This window comes from Xenopus tropicalis, chromosome 1, assembly GCF_000004195.4.
Source record: "Xenopus tropicalis strain Nigerian chromosome 1, UCB_Xtro_10.0, whole genome shotgun sequence".
Classification (NCBI taxonomy): domain Eukaryota; kingdom Metazoa; phylum Chordata; class Amphibia; order Anura; family Pipidae; genus Xenopus; species Xenopus tropicalis.
Window position 1 is genome coordinate 163,011,192 of NC_030677.2, and position 24,255 is coordinate 163,035,446.

Below are 24,255 nucleotides of genomic sequence, written 5' to 3' on the forward strand. Positions count from 1 at the left end.
CCCTGTAGCGCCAGCTTTTCTGACAGATGTAACCCCCTCTCTGATATTATATTCCTATGGCCCCTAACAGTAAGCACAAGCACTAATAAGATCTATAGTGGGCAGCTTGGCATGGCTCATTCCTGTTATAGGGCTGCTGAACCTCAGGTCTGGTTCCCTATATAAAATACAGCAGGATATCATGATTTTCAGTAGCATTTAGTTCTCCTTTATGACCCAGATGGTTTAGACCAATATGCTTTTGCACCTCATTTTAAAGGAGACATATCCTATAAAAATTAAGAATGTACCAGTGAATTATACTCCTCTAGATATAGAAGGAATGTGCTTAAAAAAGTTGTATTTCAGGCTGATTTATTGAGAAATTTCACAAAAACCCCACTAGTCCCGCCCATCTGTTCCACTTCCTGCTGGCTGAATTCTCTGGATGAGCTGGGGAGCCAGGGGCCCTCCCTACCCTGCACTGTAGGATAGGAACCAATCAGCAGCTAGGCTGACCTGATAGGGAACTGAAGCCTGTCTGTGCTTGTGTGACTGCAGGGCTGTGATTGGCTCTCCCCCTCCTACTGTGCTTCTGGCAGGGACCGTTAGGACACGCCCACTCTCCATTTCAAACTCAGACAGAGAAGTGATAGGATCTATAGGGAGCTCCAATAAAGGGGCCATTGTTACAGAGAGGATTAATGTTTAGCACAAATGGAAACCAGCACCGTATATTATTCATAATTGCCTACAAAATTAGGGTTTTCCCATTTATCCTATATGTCCCCTTTAATGGCTGTTACATTGAAATATGATACATAATGTAGGGACCCCATAGGGTTAACATTAGGCATGCACCAAACCCACTTTTTTTGGGTTCGGCAGAACCCCCATACCCAACCAGCAGGATTTGGCCGAATCCCGAACCGAATCCTAATGAGCATATGCTGATCAGGACCGGAAGGGGTTAAAAAAATTTCCCAATTTATGCTAATTCGGTTCGACCGGAACCTCAGATCCGGCCAAAACCGAATCCTTAAAAAAACCCGGGATTCAGCCGAACCAATCCCGAACCAAATCCAGAATTTGGTGTATCCCTAGTTAACACACCCCTATGGCTTTAAACCTTACAACAGGGGTCTCAAACTCGCGGCCCGCGGGCCATTTGCGGCCCTCGGTACAATATTTTGTGGCCCGCACCAACGCCTTCTCAAAAGCAATGAATGGATTGCGATTTTTATTGCGATTCAAGGGATAATGCAAGGCACGGCGGGCGGGAGCTGCTGATTGCGGAAATGACGTTATGCCATCATAACAGTTATTATGGGAAGACGTTCTCTGTGTGCACAATTAGCTCCTTAGCAGCTAATTGTGCACACAGAGAACGTCTTCCCATAGTAACTGTTATGATGGCATAACGTCATTTCCGCAATCAGCAGCTCCCGCCCGCCGTGCCTTGCATTATCCCTTGAAAGCCAATTTTTTGTGAAATCCCTTATGCGGCCCAGCCTCATCCTGACTTTGCCTCCTGCGGCCCCCAGGTAAATTGAGTTTGAGCCCCCTGCCTTACAACTTCCTAGGTTATGCTGTTAAGACCCTTGTATCCAGGTATAGTTTTGCATATGTGCCTTATTGGTTTACAGGTTGACTCCACCCTTTGCACCCTCTAGTGTTTAGCAAAGGGGTGAGTCTCTCTCTTTGGCTGCCTCTGGTGTCGCAGGTGGAAGCCTGGGGTCAACAGGGCCCCAGTAAAGCCACTCCTATCCTAGAGTATCCATCTACACTCTAGTGAAGTCGGGGACAGGGACCCCGTGAATGAGGACCAGCTATATAGTTATACTCTGTCGAGGACTTTCTAGGAAAGTGAGGTAGTTAGGTGAAGGAAGCAAGAGCACTTTTTAGCTCCAACCAGGAAAGCAGCTGGAAGTACCCTTCCATACAGGCACTGTTGCCTTAGCATAGAGCCATGGTTAAGACACAGGATACAGGCTAGTACCTAAAACCTGATCCACAGTTGGCTGTAAAACTTTTTAAAGGAGAATGCAAGTCAAAATTTAAAAAGCATACTGCCCAATAGTCCTCCTGTTGTTTAGTAAAAACGCCACACTTTTGGCTCACCTAATCAAATATTTACTCAGTCACACTTACTTCACATTTTCTATCTGTTTTCTTGAACAGGCAACCATCTTTAAAAATGTATTCTCCATTCCTTTCCCTCCTTGCTTCATACTGCACATGTGTTTCATTCCCTCCCCCCGCCTCTGGCAAATCCGCTTCTGATTGGCTGGTGGGTATGTGTAGCTCAGAACAGGAGACAGGATCAAGTTACGCACATATGCATTGCTTCTGAAGGCTGGAAGGGGAGAGATATTTCAGTGATGTCACTGTAGTCTCCACACTGCTGTAGGCTGCCAGCACCATTTAGATATGCAGTAAGTACTTAAAAAGAATGCCTTTAGACTTACTTTTAATTTATATTAACCTTTCCTTGTCCTTTAAGCTAGACTTCAACCTGAGGACTGAGGTATCTATCCAGACTGCCCTCCATTAGTGGTTCCAAGCTGACCAGATGATTTACCCTGCCCATTCTCCCAAAATAGATGGGATAAACCGGTGCATCCTCTCTCTTGTTGAGTATAATACTGCATGTTACATCTGCTTTGTGAGTATATGTGATAACCCTGCATCTTGATTTGTCTCTGACTATAAACCCAGTTGCTATTTGTTCATCAAGAATTTTCTGGCATCCATTTTTGCTAATTTGCACTGCACACAGCTGTAGTGAGTTGGTGTTGCACTACACCCCAGGCTTCTTCCATATAGCGAAGTCCCATCCTGTTGAAGAGTCGCATGTACCCCATGCTCTAACCTATTCTAGCTGGACTGTTTTGCATTCAAATAGGGATTACAATATAATAATAATAATAATATAAGTAAGAAATGTTCACATTAAGGGAAACATGGACACATCTAAACAGCAGGGGCAGTGTAGGTTAAGAAGCAGGACTGTTCAGGCAGAATGCTGGGGTGGTATCAAAAAGGTTAGAAACAAATAAATTTCTGAACATCTTTAGCACATGCCTGCAACAGCCAGTCAGTCCCCCAGCAGCCTGCCCTCCTTATTCTCCCCCCCCCCATGTCTTAACTCCCAGGCAGCTCTTTAATTCTCCCTCTTTTTTGCACCCCATGCACCAACTCCCAGGCATTGCTTTTATTCTCTCTCTGCACCCCATGCACCAACTCCCAGGCATTGCTTTTATTCTCTCTCTCTCTGCACCCCATGCACCAACTCCCAGGCATTGCTTTTATTCTCTCTCTCTCTGCACCCCATGCACCAACTCCCAGGCATTGCTTTTATTCTCTCTCTCTCTGCACCCCATGCACCAACTCCCAGGCATTGCTTTTATTCTCTCTCTCTCTGCACCCCATGCACCAACTCCCAGGCATTGCTTTTATTCTCTCTTTCTCTGCACCCCATGCACCAACTCCAAGGCAGCTATCCAATTTTCTCTCTCTACACCCCAAGCACCAGCTCCCAGGCAACTCTCCAATTTTCTCTCTCTGCAACAACTCCCAGGCAGCTCTATAGTTTTCAATCTGCACCCTGTGCACCAACTCCCAGGCAGCTATCCAATTTTCTCTCTCTGAACCCTGAGCAACAACTCCCAGGCATTCCTTTAATTCTCTCTCTTTCTGCACCCCATGCACCAACTCCCAGGCAGCTCTCTAATTTTCTATATGCACCCTGTGCCCCAACTCCCAGGCACCTCTCCAATTTTCTCTCTCTGCACCCCATGCAACAACTCCCAGGCAGCTCTCTAATTTTTTATCTGCATCCCATGCTCCAACTCCCAGGCATTGCTTTAATTCTCTCTCTCTGCACCCAGGGCCAGATTTCTCTTCTGGGTGCCCCGAGGCCGCCCCCGTTGGTCCGCCCCGTGCGCATGCGCAAACGAGCCCCCCCCCAGTTCGCATGCGCGCCACAACACTCCCCCCCCCCCCAAATTTAAAAATTTTCTCGCAGCGGCCCCTAAACTTATGCCGCCCTAGGCCCGGGCCTTTGTGGCCTCTCTACAAATCTGGGCCTATCTGCACCTCATGCACCAACTCCCAGGCATTGCTTTAATTCTCTCTCTCTCTGCACCTCATGCACCAACTCCCAGGCATTGCTTTAATTCTCTCTCTCTCTCTCTGCACCTCATGCACCAACTCCCAGGCATTGCTTTAATTCTCTCTCTCTCTGCACCTCATGCACCAACTCCCAGGCATTGCTTTAATTCTCTCTCTGCACCTCATGCACCAACTCCCAGGCATTGCTTTAATTCTCTCTCTCTCTCTCTCTCTGCACCTCATGCACCAACTCCCAGGCATTGCTTTAATTCTCTCTCTCTGCACCTCATGCACCAACTCCCAGGCATTGCTTTAATTCTCTCTCTCTGCACCTCATGCACCTCTCCAATTTTATCTCTCTGCACTCCATGCACCAACTCCCAGGCAGCTATTCAGTGTTCTCTCTCTGCACCCCATGCACCAACTCCCAGGCAGCTCTCCAGTTTTCTCTCTCTCCACCCCATGCACCAACTCCCAGGCAGCTATCCAGTTTTCTCTCTCTGCACCCTATGCACCAACTACCAGGCATTGCTTTAATTCTCTCTCTCTGCACCTCATGCACCAAATGCCAGGCAGCTCTCGAATTCTCTCTCTCTGCACCTCAAGCACCAACTCCCAGGCAGCTCTGAGGCTTGCTGTTTAAGCCAGAATAAATACACTTTTGGCAGTAGCTCCTGCTGCAAGAGAAGTGGGTGCTGTCACCAAATGTTCTTATTGAGGTTGGGACTGTCAGATGTACAGTGGATATAAAAAGTCTACACACTCCTGATAAAATGTCAGGTTCCTATGCTGTTTAATAATGAGACAAAGATTAATCATTTCAGAACTTTTAATGTGACCAATAAACTGTACCACTCAATTGAAAAACAAACTGAAATCTTTTAGGGGGAGGGAAGAAAACCAAAAAAACTAAAATAATGTGGTTGCATAAGTGTGCACACCCTTAAACTAATACTTTGTTGAAGCCCCTTTTGATTTTATTATAGCACTCAGTCTTTTTGGGTATGAGTCTATCAGCATGGCACATTTTGACTTTGCAAGATTTGCCCATTCTTCTTTGCAGAAACACTCCAAATCTGTCAGATTGCGAGGGCATCTCCTGTGCACAGCCCTCTTCAGATCACCCCACAGATTTTCAATTGGATTCAGGTCTGGGCTCTGGCTGGGCCATTCCAAAACTTTAACCTTCTTCCGGTGAAGCCATTCCTTTGTTGATTTGGATGTATTCTTTGGGCCGTTGTCATGCTGAAAGATTTAGTTCCTCCTCATGTTCAGCATTCTAGCAGAAACCTGAAGGTTTTGTGCCAATATTGCCTGGTATTTGGAACTGTTCATAATTCCCTCTATCTTAACTAAGGCCCCAGTTCCAGCTGAAGAAAAACAGCCCCAAAGCATGATGCTGCCACCACCATGCTTCACTGTGGGTATGGTGTTCTTTTGGTGATGTGCAGTATTGTTTTTGCGCCAAACATATTTTTTGGAATTATGGCCAAAAAGTTCAACCTTGGTTTCATCAGACCATAACACCTTTTCCCACATGCTTTTGGGAGACTTCAGATGTGTTTTTGCAAAATGTAGCCTGGCTTGGATGTTTTTCTTCGTAAGAAAAGGCTTTTGTCTTGCCACTCTACCCTATAGCCCAGACATATGAAGAATACGGGAGATTGTTGTCACATGTACCACACAGCCAGTACTTGCCAGATATTCTTGCTGCTCCTTTAATGTTGCTGTAGGCCTCTTGGTAGCCTCCCTGACCAGTTTTCTTCTCGTCTTTTCATCAATTTTGGAGGGACGTCCAGTTCTTGGTAATGTCACTGTTGTGCCATATTTCTCCACTTGATGATGACTGTCTTCACTGTGTTCCATGGTATATCTAATGCCTTGGAAATTCTTTTGTACCCTTCTCCTGACTGATATCTTTTAACAATGAGATCCCTCTGATGCTTTAGAAGCTCTCTGGGGACCATGGCTTTTGCTGTGGGATGCGACTAAAAAAATGCCAGGAAAGACCAACTAGAGCAGCTGAACTTTATTTGGGGTTAATCAGAGGCACTTTAAATGATGGCAGGTGTATGCTGACTCCTACTTAACATGATTTTGAATGTGATTGCTTAATTATGAACACAGCTACATCCCCAGTTAGAAGAGGGTGTGCACACTTATGCAACCACATTATTTTAGTTTTTTTGGTTTTCTTCCCTCCACCTAAAAGATTTCAGTTTGTTTTTCAATTGAGTGGTACATTTTATAGGTCACATTAAAGGTGGGAAAAGTTCTGAAATTATTTATCTTTTGTATTTTTGTACAGCACAGGAACCTGACATTTTATCAGGGGCGTGTAGACTTTTTATATCCACTGTAGCTGGAGGAACCTGATCTTTATCTACTAAAAAATAAATGTATATTGAAAAGCAGCTGCTTTTAATGGACTCTTGTAAAGTTCCTACATTTTCACAAATGTTTTGTAGTATGTCTGTTCCCGCTTACTTGCACATATTTTGTTCTATGTAACACCCATAATGCTGTACAGTTTGTTCTAACTTTCTTTTTGGCAGTTACCCAAAGATATGAGTGGAACACATACAAACATGAAATGTTGACATCCTGCAGAATGTATTAAAAAGCAATTAATATTTTTATATTCCAAGGTTTTTCAAAACATTTATACCTGCAGCTGGGATCAGTAATGCAATGTATCCTCACCAGTCAACAGCAACAGAGAGATGCTGGGAGCTGTAATTCATAACAGCTGGCACAAGCTTATACCGTCCAATATATTAATCCATAGGAATAGTAGGCCCTACATTAGTATGCATATTAGAAACGTTGCCATGACATAAAAGACCTGAGATTAGATATGGTGGTGAAAATTAAATAATAAAATCACTCAAATTCTTAACTTAAACATTACACTGGAGAAAAAAATTGGCTCTTTTCCAAATCATTTAGTTTCTGTGCTAAAAGCTACCTTCCTTTTATAACTTATTATATATTTACAATTATATGTGTTATAAAAAAAACAGGTCTATAACCCATAACGACCAATCATAAGTTTTCTTTTATATAGCTGACCAGTAAATTATACATGCTGTTTCATTGCTATAAGTAACTAGGCCTGTAGAAAACTTTGTACCTTTTATTACAGTACCTGTTAATAACGTTAATACCCATCCAAACTACTTTTCAGGAAAAAAACCCAAACTGAGTCTAGTTTTTGAGCTGAATGATGAACACTGGACACAGAAAACTGATTTTCCCGCAGATGACAACACAGAAAATACCTTTCCAGGGCAGTGCATAGTAATTATAGCATGTTAAATAACTGGCTTTTATTAAAACATGAAAATGCCTTCAAAGGTATTTTTGTATGATTTTGGAATTTAAAGGAAAAGGAAAGACATTTTACTGCAAATAGATTCAGCACATTAGTGCCACCTAGAACACTATATTTATTCTGCAAAAAGCTTTACCATAACTGAGTAAAGAACCCTATAAGCTCCCTGTGTTTGTTTAAGATTGCAGCTGCCATTTTAGCTTGGTCTTCATAGCTTCCGGCTGCAGATTATTATTTATTATTATTATTATTAACATTTATTTATAAAGCGCCAACATATTCCGCAGCGCTGTACAATAGATCACACATTTCTAATGGTGGGGGGAGTGAGTTCTTATGAATTCTTATGGGAGGGGGGAGCAAGAGAAGGGAGGGAGAGAGAAGCTCTCTCCTAACAGACTCTGCAGACCTGAAGAAGCCCTAAAGGAGAGGAAGTCTGATACAGAAGAACATGTTTACAAAAAAGGAGACAAGAAATCCTGTTTTTCTTTTGATAGAGGACTTTCTGTGAATGCACCACAGGACTGTGCATGCCCATTGCCCCATGTTCCCCCAGAACTGAATCAGTTGTGTTTTTAGTGCCTGTTTCTGAACAGAGAATGCAGAGATCAACAGCTTATTTTAGGAAATAGTACAGCAACAAATCAGAGCCAAGTCAAGAAGCAATTGCAACCAAGGCAAGTACTTCTTGAGCCACTGGCCACTGCTGCCAGCCATTTACTGCTCATTTCAACATGCTCTAGTTCCACACACCACCACAGTCGTCTTCTTCTACCACCGCTACGCTTACTTACCTGCTCCATCTCTCCTTTCCAAAACTAATAAGCCAGGACTGGAGCAGGGAGGAATATATTTTTTAGTGGTTTTTTTTTTCAAGCTGAATCCACAACAAATTGCACCCTAGGCAGCTGCCTATTCTGCCTACCCCTAGTTCCAGCCCTGTAAAGAATGCTGACAAGCTCTGCATTTTCCAGCTAAAATACGGGTAAAAAGTAACATTTTCCAGACAAAAAGCAGTTTGGGAGCAGAAAATAAAAGTGTATATGCTTTGGAAAAAGGTTGCCTTGTCCTCCACCCAAAAACTATTTTTGCATGGTGAGATAAAACAACAGAGAATAAAAAACAAGCACTTCTATGATTGCGTTCCTCCTCATGCTACATTTCTTAGTAAAAGCGCACAGATATTCATCTGTGGATAATATACCAAATACATTATGGCTTTCACAGCCATTCTGCCACCCAAGGTTCATCTAGATGCTAGCTAAACACCATCCCCAGTGTTTCCCCTTTCTGACTAGGAAACAGTTGTCAAGATTAACAGAAATGCAAGCTTTCCTCACTTGGACTTTATTCCAAAAACAGAAAATGTCAATCACAGCATCCAGAAGTTTACTGGAGAGTAAAAGAGTAACATTTAAAAAAGTAGTGGTTGCAATGTATTTGAATTCTTTATCAATACAAAATATTAGCCCTTTATTTTTAACAAAAAGAATAGAACAAATCATAAGACAGTGCCTAGTAAAAAGCTTACTATGTAAGACACTGTATAGAAGAATCAGAACATATACATTCTGACACATTGCATTATAGCATGGACTGTGAGAAATTACTACTTTAAGGCACACATTTATCATGAGCAATGACTGACACCCTTTTTACTATTAAACAAAGCAATGTTGAACCTAGGCTTTGGTTGTAATTGAAGATACATATCATATATATATATATATATATATATATATATATATATATATATACTAAAACAAGGAGAGCACTCCTAGGATTTCAAGACTAGTGAAAAAAATGTAAATGCAAAAAGAGAAAGGTTTATTATTGTTTTTCACTCCAGATGTGAGATCAAAACCTTGAGTAAAATACTTTTCTCTTTCTAGATTAACATTGGCTGTAAAATGCAAACTCTTGTGTTTTTTGCCTTATATCTGCCGCGTAAAGCAAGGTAGCAGACTGGTGTCAGTGTAGGGGCTGATTCTCAGCCAGCGTTTTTCTGTTTGTCAAGAATCAGTCCGTGTGGGAATAGCCAAATTCTGAATGTGCTGAAAGAGCTGATAAACTAGAGGCACTGTTTCCACTAATGTAAAGGCAACAGCAGAAGAAACAGGGACGGGGCAAATGGGAGGCAAGGTTGTAGTTTCAAAAAGTAATCTTGTTTCCTGAAAGATTTTAAAGTGATGTTAATTCATTCCTGTGTAAGCTTGAAATGTGTACTACTAAAAATAAGACTATATAATAGAAAGTGGTACATGCATTTTTATCTGTATGCTTTAATTAACAGCAAAAATTTCGTTTCTGAGAATGGTGTCTGTTAATAAAGGTCTGTGACATTTATCTGGTTATGTTAGCGACAGGATTTATAAAAGCATATGTATATAATAATAAAGCAGATTTTTGTTGAAATACATCCATGAGATAATAGACCTGATGATCGCATTATTTTGAAGGCAAGGCTGGCTAATGTTTCAATTCAATTTTAGCCACGGCTGCCTGGTGAACTTCATCAGGTCCATCTGCAAGTCGTAGTGCTCGTGCCCATGCATGGAACTGAGCAAGTGGGAAGTCACTACTGAGACCCGCAGCACCAAAGGCCTGAAAAACATAATGCATACACAGCTTATATGCCAATGCATTTATCATTAATATAAAAAAAATAGGTAACACCCAGTAAAATTCTAATTCTCACTGAGAGTTTATAGAAGCATTACAAAGTAATTTCTTACTTAATGCCTGTTCATGAGTTCCGAGTGCACACTTTCCCACTGACTTTACTGAAATATAGATTCTAAATTGCTGGTGGGCTTTTAACCCCCTTGCCAACAACTAGGGTTGCCAACTTTTCCTGAAAAAATACTATCCTTCCTATAGTTTTATCTTTTTTTCCACTATTAATAACATTTGCCTCAAGCATTAGTTTTTCCAGCCAGAGTGATGACAACCCTACCAACAACACAGAATTTATATAGTTGGCAGGAAAAGCATAATGTTTTAAGGGTATACCAACAGTCAAAAAGATCTTTTGAATGCTGTAGGAGGGGCAGGAGTGTAGGAAGCCCAGTGAGGCCCATTATTGTTTAGTTATGCTACTGGTCTTAAAATGGCCTTGCACAAACATAGACAATCGCATGCAGAAAAGGTTTTGTTGTGAGTATCTGGTGTGAACAATATCCATGTATTATGGTTATCAGTTGGTTCTGGGATGGGAAAGGTTTGAAGATTTTATCTGCCCATGTGCCATGCAGTGCCAAGCCAAGCCAGCCAGATGCCCTAGGCAACCCAGCCAGACACTCCTCCCCCACAACAGTGAGAGTGGATATGCAGAGTAAGGGGTGTGTAGTAAAGAGCAGGCAGCAAGGGGATTGCGGGCAGCGCTCAAGGCCCCTAGTTCTGGCACTGGCACCATATTGGCAAGTGTATCGGTAGATGAGCAAATGAAAAGGTGCTGCAGCTCCTCTTCACTTTGCATAAACAATCAAAAAAACAGGAAGAATGTGCCATGTGTGGCCCCTCACACAATCTCTATCTCTCAAGGCATAGTCAATGGGTGGCAAATGAAGGATGATCACAGCAGTGAAACATTTTTTATATTTACTTGCATGAAAACAATCAAACAATGTTTTTTTTTACCTGAATAGCTCGATCAATCACATTATAGGCCATAGTTGGAGCAACCATTTTAATCAAGGAGATTTCTAGGGCAGCTTTCTAGGAAGGAAGCAAAGAAAGGGTTTGTAAGTACATGCGTAAACCACAATCTCATTCTGCAGGTTCTTATCCACTTTTATTATCCACCTACTATACCAGCTATCGCACAGACAGATATTTTTCCTAAGGACCCACAGTCTCCTCCAACAGGGGTGATAACCAGACTGCTGCAGGCACAATCTCATCCTACTACAGCAACAGTCAACTCCAGGCTACTATTCGGTGCATGTTTTCCCACCAGCGATTAAAATTTATGTTGGTGGGAAAGCATTTTCAGGAGATTAGTGGCCCGCAGTAGATCATAATTACCTGCCATGCTTAAAAAAAGCTCACTGTTGTGCCTGCACCCTGAGCCATTGTGCCAGGCCGGTTAAGGCACACAGAGCTTTTCTCTGCAGGTCAAAGAATCTGCCCCTTGTGGCAGAAGCCTTACAGACACCTGCTCATTCAATCTGCAACAATTTATGGTCAGACAACGCGTCTTTCGAATTCAATACTGTCTTTTATATTGGTGCTTACCCATGATGCTCTGTGAATATACCAGAATCCAACATAATGTATAAAATATTTTAAATTATAATGTGCTATGATTCATCCTATGATAAAGGACGAATCTTGGGCGAATCCCTAACCGAATCCTGGATTCAGTGCATCCCTAAACAAAACAAACCTAACCATTATACTGAGATAATCCTTTATCCAGAAAATTTACCAAATATGACATTTCCCACAGTGTCTTATTCAAAAATACATTTTGAACTGATTTGCACTTTTTCTGTAATAGTAAGACAATACTGTGTACCTGATGTTAATTCCACAAGTGTATTTTCACTCTGATGGCAATACAATTCTTTTTTTAATGTTTTTTGTAGACTGAAGAGGCGATATTCCAACAGAAAGACCCCTTTAACACAACATTGCCATGTCTTAAGTCAGTATGTTCAGGTAATAAACACAGTAGTCAAACACATAACAGGCTAAGCTGTCACTTTTACCTTATTGCCAACTGTATCCATAAGATGGGCTGCTTTCAGTACCAGCAATCTGGCTTGCTCGATTTCTGCTCTGGATTGTGCAATGCTTGCTAGAATAGTTCCTTGTTCAACTAAAGGCTTGCCAAAAGCTATTCTTGACTTCACCTGTAGAAGAAAAATAGAAACAGCAAATTCCAGTAACATTGATGGGCTTATTTACAAATCATTGAATTTGTGAATTCGATTTTGTTTTTCTTAATCGAATAAATTCACATATGGAATCGTCATTTATATATTAAAAAGTTGTTAAGCATGACTCAAGCATGTGAATGCTGAAATAAGAATTTATATCCAGACACTCTGTTTCTGACTTCCACAAAGCATTCCTCATTGTTAGCTCTCAAACCAATAAAAACAGCAACCTTTGGGATGGGTACTATGCTCTCTTTAGACCAGTAAGCATATAATAATCCTACTGGTAATCCATGATAAACTTTACACATATTGCAAAAGCGCACAGTGATTCTTAATTTCTCTGTGAACACAAGAAAGAACACAGGTAATATTTATTTTCAGTGAAGGGACTGCTGACGTTTTTATCCACTGTGATAACTTTGTTTTGCATCTGCTACCATTCTACTTAGCAGTGTATGCTCTTATTTTGTGAGTTGTCCATCGTCATAGTTATTACGTATCTCAAATGCAGTCGACTCAGGGGAGGCAGCAAATTCTACTGGTAGTTTCATTTGGGAGTAAAAGTAGATGTTACTCCTAATTTTGGTGGTATCAGGAATTGGTTCTTAAAGCAGACAGCTTAAAAAGGTTTCTGAGCCATCACCTTGACTAAAGCTTTGATTCCATCATACACAACAAACTGCAACTGCAAGGTAGCAAACCAGCAAAGCAAATTCACTATAAACAGAATAAAGATCAGAGTGCTTTGTGATCCATTCATAAATAAGAGCCACTACATCCAAAGAGGCACTTAGTAGGCCTTACAGGAACCATTTGCTCATACAGCCCTGAACAGTCATAAACTGAATACATATCTTCATCTTTCAAACCAGGTGAGTGATTTATTATAAACGAAAAGTAAAGCTAGATTTGGTTGGGAGCTTGCAATGTTCCTTTTAATTTCTTCTTCGCTGTGTGTGCAAAAATTGTCTTTTGTGCACACTTTTTAAAATTGTGTGCACACCTTAAACAAAAACCAGTGTGCGCAGTACAAAATTATGTGTTTTCACACAAAATTCTTTGTATGCACCAAAAAAGTGAGATATTTAGATACTGCAAAAGCTGCTGTTGTGTTTGTTAATGGGGACAGTGACATTTGAAGACAAGCAAGTTTCTCTGTAGTATGAAAATGCTTTTGTAGAAACAAGCAGTAGGAGTTTTCACATATGGAAATGCAAATATGCATACAAGCTATGCCAAGTATACATTCTTCACTTTTAGCTGAAGGGAAAATATCCAGAACCACTGTATTTTGCCCCTTCAAATGTTAGGTATAATATCCCTGTAACAAACTTTTTTCCTATGTTCTTATGAGTGGTATATACAGTTTAAGCTCCTGAATAATATCTGGTGCCCTGCAAAGGTATTCAGACCACTGACCAAATCCTATTTCACCAAATAAAAAAATCTTTGGCTAATATGTTGTTGTCTGTAATATTTTTATTTTGAAGCACCAAGCTCAAAAACTAAAAAATCTTAAGAAAAAAAATTAAGTGTTGCTTGCAAATATTCAGTCCCTATATTTTGATCTTTAGTACGAGTTTGTACATAGTTCAGGAGTGATTATGCCCCATTCTTCAAGGTAGATTTGCTCCATGTTGTTCAGGTTAGTCAGATGTTGCTTGTGCACTTCCATTTTCACTGACCTTTTAAAATTATTTGGAAATTTTTTAAACTAAAAACAGTATCTGTCTGGCTGTATCTGTTCACTAAAGTGCTGGTCACAACGCCTGACACAATTCATTGCAGAAAGGAACAGACAATACTGCTTTCAAAGCAATTACATTTATACGGTTAACATAATTTTCTTGCAATAGGCAAAAATGTATTTTTGGATTTTGAAATTTGTTTTATTTAGGTGCTACTGAAATCAGTATCAGTCCGTCCCTTGGTATTTCATTTCACTGCTAGTCCTAAATACACTGCAGCATTAGTTATTTCTTCTCCATCCAAGACTCCAATTCTTACAATACCTTGCATGCTTCTGTAATTCTCCTTTTATACAGGTCTGTTGATTACATACATGGTATTGTGGGAACTGGAGTACAGATTATTATTGCAACGCTGTTTAAATGGCACATGTAGTCAGTACGAGCAATTCTTGAACAAGGAAGCACAGAAAGATACAGCTTCCAATAGCAAATACATTTACAAATAACTTTTAAAGTCACTGAAAATGATTTTTGAATAGAATAAAACCTTGCTTAGCATGAGATTTTTTTTTATTTTGCAAAATGTTATTTTATAATTTGGGTGGTGTTCCCCTTTTACTGCCGAATCTCAGTGAATTACTGTGCCCCCTGTTGCCAGACTCTATTCCAAGGCACAGATCAAAGCAGAAATGTAGGGACCTACAGTGCTAGCAGGGAAAGACCAGGCGTAGTTTACATTGAAGCCAAGGCACAAATAAATATAGAGCACAAAAGCAGTATTAAATTTGTAGACAAGAAAAGAGCAGAGCACTTACTCGCTGCTTCATGAGGCTTAAAGACCTCTCTGCATTTCCTACAAGCCTCATACAGTGGTGTATTCGTCCTGGACCAAGTCTGCCTTGCGCAATTTCAAACCCCCTGCCACTTCCTAGCAAAATATTTTCCTTGGGCACTCGTACATTGTCAAATTGGATCTCGCCATGCCCAGCTGTTAAAAAAACAAATATTTAAAAAACAAGTAGTTATTCTAATATATTATTATTATGTCTACTAAAATTATTGTGCCATTTGCATTATTTGCTTTTAGTTCAGAATTTCTTCCCTACTTTGAGGCTAATGCCATATGTGGACTTATTACACTGCTTTTCTAAAAATTTCTTGACAGCACAATTACACCAATGCATAAACACGACAGATACAAGGAGTTTTTTTTACCTTCCCCATACTCCATTCCAATTATCAGTAACTTCTACTTCCCCATTATGCATTTCTTTTGCGCAACTGCACAATGATACGGAGCACCATATAATGACACAGTGACACAATCTTATGAGAACTGGTGGTGCCATCTTGAAACAGCAGCGTATTTCAGCAACGTGTAGTAGTTACTACTGCATTTGCATTGCAATCAATACACATGGAAAGTTAATGGCATTTTTTACCCAACACCAAAGAATGCACTGGCCTGAACAGTTTGGCATTGTTATGCCCATCGGAAATGTATGTGTCTACCTTTTGGCCAATTGAATTCATTCAAATGTGAATACATTACTGGCATAATTAAGTGGACAAACAAATTTTTGAAAATGCCATGTGTACCATTGGTCTTAATGTCTGCTATAGCAGCCATACAATAAGTGACCAAGTTGACCAAAGAGCCAATTAACCTGTATGTTTTTGGAGTCTGGGGGGAAACTGGAGTAGAGGACACCTGCAAAGACATAGGGAGAGCATACAAACTCCTTGCAGATAGTGTTCAGGCTGGAATCAAACTCACAACACTAGACCATAAAGGCAGCAATACTAACAAAAGAGCCACTGTGCAATAACATGCAGATGGAAGTCATCTATACTGGTGATGGGTGAATTGGCACAAAAGGTTAACTGAGTTGGGGCTGATAAACAGACTTCTGGGAATGGGTTTTGCAGATGGCCATTTAGGGCCATGGTAGACAGGGAGATTAGTCGCCCGTGACAAATCTCCCTTGTTGCGGGTGACAAATCTCCCCGATATGCCATCCCACCAGCTTGAATGTAAATCGCCGGTGGGATGGCATATGTGGCGCCGTGATTTCCCAAAATCGGGGAAGTTTCCTCTCAAGGCAACTTCTGGCGCCACATGTGCCATCCCACTGGCGATTTACATTCAAGCCGGTGGGATGGCATATTGGGGAGATTAATCTCCCCGTCTACCACGGCCCTTAGATGTAAAGCCTTCCCTGTTGCTATCCTTCAACTGCAGTGTCATCTGAGAGGCTCAGGCCAGGTCCACTTAATAAAACAGAGGACTGGAACAAACAAGGAAACTGAAACTACTTCATGTTTGGTCCGTATGAGATATTTTACCAGTGCACGTGTAATCCCTCTGGAATTCTGTTCATCTGTGGAGTAGCATGGAGTAGTTTCACTTTCCATATTAGCTCAGTTTAGCATAGGAAATAACAAAAAATAAAAAGTATATTCAGCAAAAGGCCTTTTCATTGAACTCATTTTGAAACTGGGTTATAAGTGCCCAAAACAGCCCGTCAAATTGCCCTTAGAGATGAAATATTTAAAATTTCCAAAGCTTATATTAGGCTACAACAGCACTCCTGACCACAGTTTAACATAACTGAAAGGGAAACCTAACAAATGACAAGTGTTCACCTGGTGCATCATCCAGTCCATACACAGTTAATGGCCTTGTGAGTTTTATTCCAGCAGTGTCCATTGGAATCAGGATCATGGTCTGCTGTTTATGTCGAGGAGCATCTGGGTCTGTCTTTCCCATAAAGATGCATAATTTACAACGAGGGTCCAATGCACCTGTTAAAAGATAATTAAGATACGTTCACTTTCTAGGATCCATATTACCTTAGCAGCCAGGGTGTGGTTTGAATGAAAGACTGATATATAAGGGCCGTGACAGACCCACCCACCGGCTAGAATGTAAATCGCCGGTGGGATGGCATACGTGGCATGGCGATTTGTCGAAATTGCCAAAGTTGCCTTGAGAGGAAACTTTGACGATTTCAGCGCTGCGTATTCAACCACACCGGCGATTTACGTTCTAGCCGGTGGGATGGCACTTCGGGGAGGTTAGTCGCCAGCGACAAGGGAGATTTGTCGCGCGGCGACTAATCTCCCCGTCAGCCACGGCCCTAAATAGGAGAGGACCTGAATGGAAAGATAAGTAATATAAAGTAAAAATAACTATTAAACTCTAGCCTCACAGAGCAATAGTTTATTCACTGTGGGGGTCTGAAATCTGCTTTGAAAGCTGTTTCAAAGCTGCAAAAAGGAAGGCAAATAATTAAAAAACTAGAAAAAATAGATAATGAAGACTAATTGAAAAGTTGCTTCGAACTGGCATTTCTATAACATACTAAAAGTTAACTGAAAGGTGAACCACCCCTTTAATGGCGGCTGTTGGAGTCTGGATGTTTACAAAAGAATTGCAAGTGAAAAAGCTAATTATTTGTCCACTGTAAGACAAAATAATTATATAGATGAATTCTAGGTTTTCCTAGTAATAGTGTTTTCTTTTTATCATGGATTAATAAAAATGTAGTGAAAAGGGAAATGGATTTCATTTGGGGGAAACATCCTATTTCTGTAGTTATTACAAAGGTGACTAAGTTGTATAGTGTCATCCTATCTGATGTAGCTAGTTCCAGTGAGCAGACAGAAAATGTTCAGGCCCTTTAGTTGTGTAGTATAAAAATATATTTTGTGGGGCGCCCTAATTATTTTTTAAGAACTGATCTTCATCACTTATTTTGTATTATAATTATTAGTTATTGACTATTTATTAGTTTGTTTATTATCAATTAACTATACTGATATTTTTTACCCTGCAACTGTAAATGCCATATTGTTGCCTGTATCACTTTTAATCAAACCAGCAGAGAGAGCTTCACTTACAAATTCATATAAGCAGTGTAAAACTAAAACTAAAAATAATAAATGCAAATTGCAAAAGGACTCAGAAGAGCAAATGTATAGGTGGGAGTATATCTCCTATATCAAGCGTGAAAGCCAGAGAATAAGCTAAAAGTTTAAGAATATTGCTGGCTACATTAAACTAAAATATAATTTTAAAGAGGGAATTCAAATATGTTATAGATGGTCCTGTCCTAACCAACCATTATTATGGTCTTCTTTAAACAATTTTAAATGGTTTTTGATTAGCCCTCCTATTTTTCTTGCCTGGAGATAATTGGTTGTCGGGGGGGTGCCGGGGGTCACCAACCCATAACTACATTTCGAGAATGCCAGGAGACAGTGTAAACATATTTTTTTGTTCTGCAAAAAAAACATACCACCCTAAAGGTGCCATAGCTAATGTATAATGTTACTTAAGCAATAATTAAAACATATTCTGCTTTAAAAAATTAATTACCTGAAGTCCACCATTTGTGGCCATTAACTATATATGAATCACCGTCTTCTTTAATGGAGGACTTAATATTGGTGGCATCAGAAGAAGCAACCTGGGGAATAATGGAAGATGAAATTAAACCATCAAACTAAAGATACTATTAAATTTTAATTTCAAGACCACTATGTGCAAGTCTGAATACAACATATATTCTACAGCATTTACAACAACAAGCACAGGAAGCCTACAGAATAACTCCTCTAGGTGACCTAGCAGAGCAGTTTAGATAGTGCCCTGTAATAAAGGGGGTGAATCTTTATTAATATTAATAATTTGTATTAATTGACATTAATAACAAATATTAATACATATGCAGGATCAATGATTAAACCTTCTGATAAACTATTAGTGAGCAATGACTTACATGCACACAAGTAATAATAAAACCAAATAGATTTACTTATCTTTGTATGATTATAGTTACAAGCATAGCCAGTTCTGCATCAATTCAGCACAATCGGGGAGCCCCACAACCTTTGGTGCAAGACCTTCAGGTTCCCGATAACCAAGCGATGATCCAAATGTCCCGGCACTCGTTCAGGAGTCCTAGGCGAAGCTACTGACCCATGGTGGAGGCTCCCATTTATACCAGAGTTCTTAGCAAACCCCCCTAACACCAAGTGCTGACTTGTGCAATATTGTGTACAAACTTTTGTCATGAACAAAACCTCTTATCTAGACAATTTACTAACTTCGTAGAAGGCCTTATTTGTTGCTCAAATAAGTTGTACATAGAGTGTATTGTCTATATGCTGTTTATTCCAAGGATATTTGCTGGGTAACAATACCTGTGTTTACTGTTTACCCAGAAATATACATAGAACAAAGACATTGTACCTTGAGCATTGGACAATAGCTGTCCCAAAATCTGCTGCTTTTACTGGACTCAAACCTAAGATTTAATTCATATGTCAAAGCAGATGTATATATTGTAAATCATTATAAAATCAATAGAAAATCCACCATGCTACATGCCCCTGCTCATTTTGTTTCATACAGTACTTGTTAATATTAAAACCTGACAAGGAGGACCATTATTGGTTGTATTGTATTGCTATACGTTATTAATATAAACACCCAATAATTTCATTACCCAACCTTTACCCTTGGGCTGGGCTGTATAGGTGGACTGTGTAAGGTGACTAGCCCCCTTCAGTCCCAATGTAGACAGGCAGAAATTGGCGGTCAGGCTTTAGAGGGTAAAGGTTGGGTGATAAAATTATTGGGTATTTATATTAAAGGAATACAGTCATGGGAAAAAATGTATTTTTCCAAGCCACATTAGTTAATAGAGTTTCTCCAGCAGAATCCTACATTGAAATCCGTTTTCAAAAACACAAAGAGATTTTTTTTTCCATTTAATTTTGAAATGTCACATGGGGCTACCCATATTCTTCATTTCCCAGGGTGCCACAACCATGTGACCTGTACTCTGAAAAACCTGCAGCCACACTTTACTGCTAAGATGCAAGTTGGAGTGATAGCACCCTGCTCCCAGCAGCCGATCAGCAGAACAATGGGAAGGTAGCAAGACAGCAGCTCCCAGTAGATATTAGAATAAAAGTAAAAAATCCAAGTCTGACTTGGGACTCCTCCAGTTACATGGGAGTAAGAGAAACAATAGGTTACCTGAAACCAGTTCTAATGTGTAGCGCTGGTATCTTCTGAAAGCTCTGACACAATGTGCACAATGCACAGACATGGCTGCCTACACACCAATATTACAACAACAAAAAATACATTTGTTGGTTTAAGAACAAACCAAATGTTGCAAATGATGGGGCAATGTTAGAACCCATACTTGTGCCACTGAGTTGTAAAAAACAAGATTATCTGGACACAGGATGAGTTTATCCTTAATACAATTGATGCCATCAGTGGTGGGGATAACTGTATATAGGGAGGTAACATTCATTGTAGCTAATTTGGTGTTCCCAGGTAAAGGATAACTCTGTTTAAGTTTAACCAAAAAAATCCTTGTCCTTGATGTATGTAGGGACCTGTTGTAACTTGCAACAAATGTAGCAAGTAGTTGTAGTATTGAGCCCCTGGCGCTGACTATCGGACGTCCAGGTGGACGCTGTAGATTTTTGGAAGAGTATAAAGTATAGGACAAATAAGGTGTGTTTGTGAAAGGAAATCTTTTTTTTCTGAGATGTGTCCCTGTTTCAAGGCCATAGATAGAGTCATGTCTACCCTTCTTTTAAAAGCAAATGTGGGGTCACAATCAAGTTTCCTATAAACTTGGTCATCAAGTTATTTTAATACCTCAGCCCTATATTTAATTTTGGCAAAATTCTTTAATAGTTCACTTAACATAATATAAATAATTCTTGGTTAAGAATTCATTTTAGAGGTATAGTTTTGCAGACCTAGGGGCTGATTTACTAATCCACGAATCCGAATGGGAAAAAATCGGATTGGAAACTAACATTTTGCGACTTTTTCGTATTTTCCGATTTTTTCACGACGGCTACGAAAAAGTCATAACGGCTACGAAAAAAAAGTCGCGACGGCGATGAAAAAATCACAAAATACCGTTCATTACGAAAAAAACGAATTCGGACGCTTTTCGAACGTAGTAAATCAGCCCCCTAGTGTCTTCAGTAAGAAAATAAGTACAATATTTTATCTGCTGCACTTAATCTGAAGAAAGCATGTAAATGCAAAGACAAAGATTAACTGCAGCATTAGAAAAAGTATCACCTGCGGCTCAGTCATGGCAAAACAGGACCTGATCTCTCCTTCTAACAAGGGTTTCAGCCAGAGTTCTTTCTGTTCTTCTGTTCCATAACGAACCAGCACTTCCATGTTTCCTGTATCGGGGGCTGAGCAGTTAAATATCTAAACATAACACAATAAAAGACAGTAATCTATAAAGAGGTAAAGAGAGATACAAGTGGAGTAGTTAAACCACCGAAATTAATTAATGCAATTTACATTATTTTTTTTATTTTTTAAGATATTAGCAGTTTTCAAAGGAAATCTTGGTTTGCTCTACTTGGAACTGACTAAAAAAACATCAGATGTCTTTTAACATTTTCTGAGCGGTAAAACATCATAAGACTTTCCTGTGTGCATGATAAAGTTGATGGAAGCGCATAAAAAATAAAACAAAATCTAGTGCAAAATGTTAAATTGCTGAATAAGCCAAACACCAAAAGTGCTTAGAGATGAATTATAATGGCAGGTGTAATATTAACTCAAATAATCCAAAATATATGCTCACCAGACATAATTGGAATGAGGCAAAAGGATACCCAAAACAGACATTGATTGTAGTGGGAACTCGATCAGTGTACAGAGGTATAAAAACAAAATCCAATAGCTCAACGCGTTTCACGTGCTGGCGGCACGCTTTCTCAGGAGCAGGGTATTGGCCAACTCAGCAGCTTTTCTGCCCATGTATAGGCACCCTCGACAGGCCTACCCTACCGATATGTGACCTAAAATTGATTTAGATTGGGTAGGTTTTCCCATCAGATCAGGGGCCGCATCGGATTCTTGATGTGGTCCTTGGTGTGACAGCCCATATACCTATACATATATTTAATCTACTTGAAAACAAACTAATTAGCCTGATAATGGGAGATGATTCCCTCTTTGGGGCCCTCGCCAAATTAGGTATTGTGTATGGGCACCTTAAGTTTCATTTATACATGCTTGGGGATGGGGATTGGTCGGGTGGCCCCTGTGGGGGGGGGGGGGGGGGTATAGGGGCCATTGCAGGGGCCCGGGGCAGCAGCCTGGTGGGCCTGCCCTGCACTCCCCAGTCCAGCCCTGAGCTGATCTAATTGCACATGTTGATACATACCTCCGGTGCATATAGGGATGTACCCATTAATTCACAAAGGTGAGCATATTCCATGTTTGTAAGTCTTGCACCATATTTGCCTTCTGGGTCACTCTCCAAAGGAAGAAAAAGGTTCCATAATCCTTGTAATTTGGCCTTTTCCTATTAAAGAATCATATTTAAGGAGTTTTCATACATATATTCTGGGCACATATCTACAGCAACATCACCCGTTTTACCTATCTGGTGCCAGTCCTATCCTATTTTGTAATTGTATTTGCTTACTTAGCTAGCAAAATGTTGGAGGAATGTTCCAAAACCAACTGTTGGTTAACATGAAAATGAGTTGCAGATTTGATTTCTCTTATTGTAGTTACACTGGATTGAAAAAAGACCATCAAGTTCAACCCTTCTAAGTAAACACAGCACACACAAACCTATACTGACCTATCTATACACTCACATACAGACCCATACTGACCTATTTATACACTCACATACAGACCCATACTGACCTATCTATCCACTCACATACAGACCCATATTGACCTATCTATACACTCACATACAGACCCATACTGACCTATCTATCCACTCACATACAGACCCATATTGACCTATCTATCCACTCACATACAGACCCATACTGACCTATCTATACACTCACATACAGACCCATACTGACCTATCTATACACTCACATACATACCCATACTGACCTATCTATACACTCACATACATACCCATACTGACCTATCTATACACTCACATACAGACCCATACTGGCCTATCTATACACTCACACACAGACCCATACTGACCTATCTATACACTCACATACAGACCCATACTGACCTATCTATACACTCACATACATACCCATACTGACCTATCTATACACTCACATACATACCCATACTGACCTATCTATACACTCACATACAGACCCATACTGGCCTATCTATACACTCACATACAGACCCACACTGACCTATCTATCCACTCACATACAGACCCATAACGACTTATCTATATACTCACATACAGACCCATACTGACCTATCTATATACTCACATACAGACCCATAACGACTTATCTATACACTCACATACAGACCCATACTGACCTATCTCTACACTCACATACAGACCCATACTGACCTATCTATCCACTCACATACAGACCCATACCGACCTATCTATATACTCACATACAGACCCATAACGACTTATCTATACACTCACATACAGACCCATACTGACCTATCTCTACACTCACATACAGACCCATACTGACCTATCTATCCACTCACATACAGACCCATACCGACCTTTCTATATACTCACATACAGACCCATAACGACTTATCTATACACTCACATACAGACCCATACTGACCTATCTCTACACTCACATACAGACCCATACTGACCTATCTATACACTCACATACAAACCCATACTGACCTACCTATACACTCACATACAGACCCATACTGACCTACCTATACACTCACATACAGACCCATACTGACCTATCTCTACACTCACATACAGACCCATACTGACCTATCTATACACTCACATACAAACCCATACTGACCTATCTATACACTCACATACAGACCCATACTGACCTATCTATACACTCACATACAAACCCATACTGACCTATCTATACACTCACATACAGACCCATACTGACCTATCTATCCACTCACATACAGACCCATACTGACCTATCTATCCACTCACATACAGACCCACACTGACCTATCTATCCACTCACATACAGACCCATACTGACCTATCTATCCACTCACATACAGACCCATACTGACCTATCTATCCACTCACATACAGACCCATACTGACCTATCTATACACTCACATGCATAAACCATGTATACCAACATCAATACTAACTGTAGATTTTAGTATTAAACATATTGGCAGAAAAACACTGACATTAACACTGACATTAAGCTTAAGGCTCTTACATTATTTTGGACCTCTGCTTCATTTTAATTTTCAGATTT

The 24,255-nt window shown here is 40.2% G+C and overlaps 1 protein-coding gene across 1 annotated transcript in view; it reads right to left on the reverse strand.

Annotated features, from left to right (window-relative positions):
• Nucleotides 1-8,757: 8,757 nt before the first annotated feature.
• The window catches only part of acad10 (acyl-CoA dehydrogenase family member 10), a 35,828-nt gene continuing 20,330 nt past the window's right edge, over nt 8,758-24,255 (reverse strand). Inside the window, exons 14-21 of the mRNA XM_004910509.4 lie at nt 22,238-22,378; nt 21,130-21,267; nt 18,385-18,475; nt 16,650-16,808; nt 14,819-14,991; nt 12,139-12,282; nt 11,066-11,143; nt 8,758-10,030 (exon numbers count right to left, since the gene is read on the reverse strand). Of these exons, the coding sequence (XP_004910566.1) occupies nt 9,896-10,030; nt 11,066-11,143; nt 12,139-12,282; nt 14,819-14,991; nt 16,650-16,808; nt 18,385-18,475; nt 21,130-21,267; nt 22,238-22,378 (1,059 nt within the window). The 3' untranslated portion in view covers nt 8,758-9,895. The remainder of the gene's footprint in view (nt 10,031-11,065; nt 11,144-12,138; nt 12,283-14,818; nt 14,992-16,649; nt 16,809-18,384; nt 18,476-21,129; nt 21,268-22,237; nt 22,379-24,255) is intronic.